Source organism: Apteryx rowi, unplaced genomic scaffold (assembly GCF_003343035.1).
Source record: "Apteryx rowi isolate R43461 unplaced genomic scaffold, aptRow1 scaffold_45, whole genome shotgun sequence".
NCBI lineage: Eukaryota > Metazoa > Chordata > Aves > Apterygiformes > Apterygidae > Apteryx > Apteryx rowi.
Window position 1 is genome coordinate 1,390,504 of NW_020450705.1, and position 6,382 is coordinate 1,396,885.

Sequence of the window (6,382 nt, forward strand, 5' to 3'; positions counted from 1 at the left end):
GTCGCCGTTGCATCGAGACCTGCCTCCGCGCGAAGCCGGACCTGCCCCCGGCCCTGCGCGCTCCCGCTCCTGCTCGGGCCTCCTTCCCCGCGGGATGCTCCGCAGGCATTGCCGCCAGCTAAATCACGCCTGAAACGAAGCCTGAAGCTGCCGGCTCGCGAGCCGGTGCGGGCGCCGCGGCTGCCGGCCAAGAGCTCTGGTTCGGCTCGCGCCTTCCGGCCGCATCCGTGACTTTTTTTTCCTCCTCCAGAACTGTCAAGCTTCAGTGAAAAACGGCAAGGAAAGCACCGACGCTTCTTACCCCAACGCTCCCCGCAGCCAGCCGCGCCAGCCCGCCCGGCAAGGCCCCCTTCAAGCCACAGCTATTTTTATGAGAAAAGGGGTCCCAGCAGCCCAGCCGAAGCAGCATCCCTTGCAGAAGGGTTGTGCCGGGGCCGGCGCCCTCCCGCCACCGCAGAGCCCTCGCGGTGGCCCCGCAGCCGGATCCGGTTATATTTAGGGCAGGAAACAGATGCTGCCTGGCGGAGGAAGCATCGGAAGAACAGCAGCGCGCCGGGAACACGACGGGGCCAGGTTGCACCAAAACACCCAGATTCGGCCCCAATCGGGGCAGGTGCCGTTCGGCCGGCCGGGGCGCGCAGCTGCGTCCGCGGGGACGACGGCCCAAAGGGCTTTTGCTGCTTCCTGCACGCGCCGGGAGCTGGCGCTGCCCCCGCTCCGATGTGCCCCTACGGACGCGTCGGGGCGGCGGAAGCAGATCTGCGCCGTCCCAGCAGACGCAGGGCTGGGCGGCACGGAAAGCAGCTGACCCTCAGCTCCAGGACCTGGAGTTTAATGCACTTATTCAGCACAACTGCAGAGCAGGTAGGGATCCCGCGGAGGTCCCCGCCTCGTACAACGCCCCGTAGCTCCCGAAAGCACATCTGGAAACGCGTCACCGCCCTGCAGACCTGCAGCTGCYGCGGCATCCGGCGTGCTGCGCCAGCGCTCCTCGCGGCCCCGACGCGGAGACGCGCTCGCGGGCGCCGGGGGACAGTCCGAGGGCGACCAGAGCCCCCGATAGTCATACGCTCGTGGGAGCATCCCCCAGCCGGCAGGATTCGTGCGGCTACGAACCCGGCAGCCAGCGTCTGGCTTCCGGTTACCTCCCGGTAACCTACCTTAGCGCTTAGAGAGACGTTCGCTCTCTGGCAACACGCCAGAGCGCTTCTTTGTAGCTCGACCAATTTAAGAAGCCGTTTCCTTAAATAGAGTTGAAAAGACAAAGCAAATACTCTTAAAAGAAGAACCGTTAGCAAGGGCAAAAGCAGTGCAAAAGGCTAACGTCACCTCTCCTGCCAACCTGCCCTACGCAGCCGCGACGTGCTGGAGGAGCTCGGCTCAGCGCAACTGCGGCCAAGGGGTGGATTTGGGTGTTTTCGGGACCAGCAATTCCCGCGCTCCGCACCCGGGGTCACCTGTGTCCGTCTGGAGGCTGTAGGAGCCTCACGCTGTACTTTGTGGCCAGAAACGGCATTTAACGTCTGCCGAAGGGGTTCCCAGCCCCAGCTCGCACCCTCGGCACAGGTTTTGCAGGTTTTGCCATCAAGGGGAGCGATACCTGCGGATTCCTCCTCAAGGGCGAGGAGCTGCGGGGCCGGAGGGTGGCTGCAGCACGGGAGCATCCCTGGGCCTCAGCCGTGGTGGCGCGGGAAGGCTCTGCCACCTCCTGGCCACCTCCTCGCTGCGCCCTCCTTAGCTGGCTGTTCGTCTTGCATTTTGTTTCACTTTTCTGTTCCAGGAAAAAAGGCAACCCCCCGAGTAAAAGGAATAAAACCCAGTTCCCTCACATCCTTCACCCCGATAGGCAGCAGTGTGATGAATCCTGCGGCTTTTACTGCGCCTTTTTGGTTTCTCCTAGGGTGGTCGTCCTGGCGCAGAGGGAAACAGCTCTCGCGGTCCCTCCGGTTCCAGCGTCCTCGCCGCTTGCAGTGTTTAGAAAAGGCGGATGCACAGCAGTGCACGTAAGCTCCTGCCTGCCCGCCGTGCCCCTGCATACGGACAAAGGTGCCATTGCAAAAACCAGTCAGCAGACACAGTAATATTATTTTATTAATAGAGCCTAGGATTTCTTTATTTCTGGGATAAGCTAGGATCCTGAATTCATCCATCATCACATTGCCCAGAGGTTAATTACCTTAAAAGGGAAACACACGTGCAATTATTGGTCCAGAATGCGGGATTTGAGAAATGCGCCTGCGTCTGTGCCGTTTCCTCTTACGCCGGCTGCTCCCACATTGTTTCCTAATTGCCGCATCCAGCCTGGACGGAGAATGGGAGCGAGCAGAGCCCAGGTGCACTCAGCGCGCGGGTGCACCCACACGGCGCCCACTCAGACCATGCTCGCCCGCAACTGCAATTCTGTGTGCTCTGCACTAGAAACGGCCAACTCCGATTTCTGGAGCAGGATGTAAGTCCTCAGAATAAAAGCGTATGTTTCTTTGAACTTCTTTATCCTGAAAGCGTAGATGATGGGGTTCATGGCGGAGTTGGCGTGGGACAGCAGGATGCCCAGGTACATCAGGGACCCCGGGATGGGGCAGGTGGGGCAGAAGAAGGAAACGCAGTTGAGAACGCCCAGAGGCAGCCAGGACACAGCAAACAAGAAGAGGACAAGGGCCAGGTATTTGGCCATTTTGTATTCCTTCCCATAAGCTGTTCCTCCACCCGGAGGACTTGTTGAGCTTGGGCTTAGCTTTGTCCACAGGATGCAGAAAACCTCGGTGTACAGGGCACACATGATGATCAAGGGAAGGAGGATCCAGGCGAAGAAGCTGAAGTACACTGTGTAATCCATTCTCATCACAGCCAAAAAGCGACACTCGACGCGGCTGGAGCTGCCTGCCTGCTGGTTCCAGCCGAACATAGGGACCAGTCCCACCAGCACAGACACGAGCCAGCAGAGCCCTAGAATTGCACAAATTCTCCCCTTTGTGATGACTGCCCGGTATCTGTGTGAGCAGGAAGCACCAGCCATGTTAGACATGATTTTTCAGAAAGAAGAACTACGATATTCAGGAACTTGTGCCTTTCAACATTCCTTTTTGGCTGGCCTAAAGATTAAACACAATTTTGTGCAGCAGTCCTTAGCAGTTTCTGATATTTAAAATGTATTTTGAAATTACAGGGGAATCTCCAAATGCTCACTAATTCCTTCTGAATAAGAACTCACAGATGCAAGTCCAGACTCTTTCCTCAAAAATACTACTTTAATTTCTTTCATATCAGTAGAGCAGTACAGTTATTTCCAAGGGGAAAACCTGAAGACCACCCCTGTTAGCCAGAGCTCAAGCATATACAAATTTGGGAGCAACCCTTCCTTGACACATGGTAGCTTAAGATTTTCAGGCATTTCTGAATTTCCAGGAGTCCCCAGATGCCAGTGCTCCATTGCCTGCACCTTGGGCACCTCTGCCATTACGTGAATTTCTCTCTGGAGAAATGAAGACGCGCAAGAAGCCCTATGATGCTGCAAGCAAGGGAGAATTGGAGAAGGAAAATACAGGAAAGGAGAGAGAGAAACAGAGAAGAGAGCTTGTTATGATGAAATTGGACTTTCACCCTGACTCACCTCATGGGCAGCTTCACTCTCAGGTACCTGTCGACCGCGATGGCCAGGAGGGACAGGACTGAGGCATGAGGGAAGATCATCATCAGGCAGCACATGAAGAGGCAGGAGTAAAAGTGGACGACAACACCCAGGCTCACCATGATGGCCAGAGGCACGACGAGGGCCCCCACAGCGATGTCGGTGAGCGCCAGGGAAACGATGTAAAGGGAGGTGCTGTTCTGAAGAGCCGGGTTCAGCTTCACTGCCCAGATGACCAAGACGTTGCCCACCACTGCAAATAGCCCAATAACAGACTCCATCAAGATATAGATCACATCCAGGCTGTCCACAGACATCCTGGACACCAGGGGAGATGAAGAAAATGCCGGGGTGAATTCTTCTTTTTCACAGCCAGGTCAAAACCCAGTTCCTTCCACTGATTTGCCTTAAATTAAGTCCCTGGTTCAGCATTTTGCACACCTTCCGATGAGCGCACAAAACTCACTGTTTAAAGATGAGCAAAGCAAATTGCCCATGAAGATGCATTAATCAGACCTCTCACGACAATCCATTTAACAACTTGCTTTCTGTCGCCTTGAGGTTTCAGCGCATTTATGAACGATCTTGGGGAAGGCTCAGCAAAACAGAGCATTGGACTCGCACTATGCCCAAACCACAAGGGTCACCTGTCACTAAACGTAATTTTGCACGACTATCTCAAAATTGAACATATGATCTCTTCCCCAGTTAGGTGCTCTGCACTGTCTAGCAGGGTAAGCTACTCAGTGCACAGCTATGCAGCACTGTGGCTAGATTGCTCCTATTTCCGAGCTTCTTTAAAGCCATCTCAAGCTATACTATGTGCAGTATAGAAAATAGGGCCAAGGGTCCTCAGGTGATTTGAGTTCATCCCCTGGCCCCAAAGGAGGAGTGGGGAGTGCAAATGTAAAGCTACTCAGGTGGAGGAAAAGTTGTATGGAGAGATGAACCTTTTCTTTTGACTCGGTTACCTAAGCTGCTCCCTTAAAATCCTAAGCAGAACCAAGCTGTTTTCCTCGGAAGTGGTGTTTATGCCAGGCACTGGGCAGAGAGGGTCCCTACCATTGGCTCTAGCATCAGCTTTGCAATAGCCCTCTCTTCGAGAAGCATCTCGCCACAGCGAACTGCTACATGGACAGAGAAAAAGGAAGTCGGAGGCTGAGGTTAAGAGAGCAGAGATGAGCAGCAAGCTCAGGAAGTGGGGAGCACTCGTACCGAGCACGAGCTGCAGCCGGGAGGACACGGCGTTTCCCCTCTCTGCACACACCAGCAACGTGCCAGTCGCCTGCCCCGTCCCCGGTGCGGTCGGAGAGGTACCTAATTCAGTGTCACCTCCCAAAGTGCCGCTCATGTCCCAGCCGTGACCGTCCCATGCCCCTCCTGGGATTTATCTCATGCACCCACAGCCACCCGAGGTCAGCCAAGTTCATCTGCAGACTGGGACACATTTCTCTCCACCATTCACCTCCCTGCAGTAATTCTACCCAAATACCTTCCATTTATCGCTACACCTCAGGGAGCGGCAGTAGTTAAGCTAATTTCAAGGAAGCTGAATTTGGCCAGCTCTTCACAGCAGAAAATAAAGAAGTCATTTCTTTCTTGCCCTGCCTCGTCCCGGGGCTGATTTCACTTCCCAATTCTGAGTTTAGCCAGCAAGCTGGGTGGAAGAGATGGAGGATGCAGCGTTTGGGAAACGGAATGTTTTATGGGTCTACAGAAGGTACCTTGTGACTCCCAGGCTGACACCAGCTTGAATGCTTGTATCTCTTCTTGATTTTGTCTGAAATAGGAGAGGATCTTTCATTCCAGGCACCCATCAGGGAGAAGGTAACATGCAGCTCTGCAGTAAGCAGGTCCCACCACGTCTGCTGAAGCAGACCATTGCTTTCACGCACCCTCCCTCCTACCGCCCATCACTTCCCACACCTTTCCTTCGTTTCTCTTTCTTCTACGAACAAAGCTTGGTCTTTCTTTTGCTCTTTTATTGTGAAAAAGTCTTTAAGTACCAGGCACTCTCGAGATGGGCTCAGAGCACAGAAGAATATGCTACTCTCTGAACCTGACTGCATTGGATATCGTACTGATTTATAATGGAAACGAGGGCACCCACTGAAAAAAAAGTCACGGGCAGCGTGGCAATGTTGTTCTGGTCACACTAGGAAAGGTGTGAGTAAAGAGTATCTCAGCTACTTCAGGGCCTTCTTGGAAATAATACACCCCAAATCAAGTAAAAGGTTAGAACTGAACTAAACACCCCACTAACGTCCCTTAAATTGTCGCATTTCCTACGATGACTACAGAATGATTATCTCAAGTGATAAGTAGTAGCTTCGCATGGTCAACTCCGATTACAGTTTTCTTACTTCTAAAACCGTGACTAGGAAGAGGAAGCAGCTAAAAATATTTGTTTGCACGTTGTTGGTAAGCAGGCTTGGAGTGGCTTTTTTCCCATCAAAATAGCTTTCCAAAGTGCTTGAATGATACGAGGCTGCTGCAGGGATGCTTTGAGGTTCAGAGGGAAATGCGTGCAAAGAGGACAGCGCTTCCTGGACGCTAAGATATTTGCAGTTCTTTGGAAAGGCAAGAGCTGATTCGCTGCGGGAGTCCTGAGAACGTGAAATTCTGGAGGAGGTTTGTACTAAGAAGAGGCACTGGAACGACTGCGAGGTTAGTCACACTGCGGACGATCCCCACGCAAGTCCCTTCACTCTCATGCTCCCTTCTGCACCTTGAGCCCAAGGCAGGAGCACTTCT

General features: G+C 53.7%; 1 protein-coding gene across 1 annotated transcript; it reads right to left on the reverse strand.

Moving 5' to 3' along the window:
• Positions 1–2,083: 2,083 nt before the first annotated feature.
• Positions 2,084–3,959, reverse strand: LOC112971575 (adenosine receptor A3-like). Its single transcript, XM_026077144.1, has 2 exons — positions 3,611–3,959; positions 2,084–2,990 (listed from the first exon to the last, which is right to left on the reverse strand). The coding sequence occupies exons 1-2, from the start codon at positions 3,943–3,945 to the stop codon at positions 2,372–2,374; spliced, it is 954 nt and encodes a 317-aa protein (XP_025932929.1). The 5' UTR covers positions 3,946–3,959; the 3' UTR covers positions 2,084–2,371.
• Positions 3,960–6,382: the final 2,423 nt, after the last annotated feature.

What these genes read in the sequence shown, in the direction of transcription:
- LOC112971575 (XM_026077144.1), bottom strand. Translation starts at nt 3,945, where the DNA reads ATGTCTGTGGACAGCCTGGATGTGATCTATATCTTGATGGAGTCTGTT. An exon ending in AGAGTGAAGCTGCCCATGAG is followed by an intron (nt 2,991 to 3,610) that starts GTGAGTCAGGGT and finishes CTGCTCACACAG; the next exon opens with ATACCGGGCAGTCATCACAA.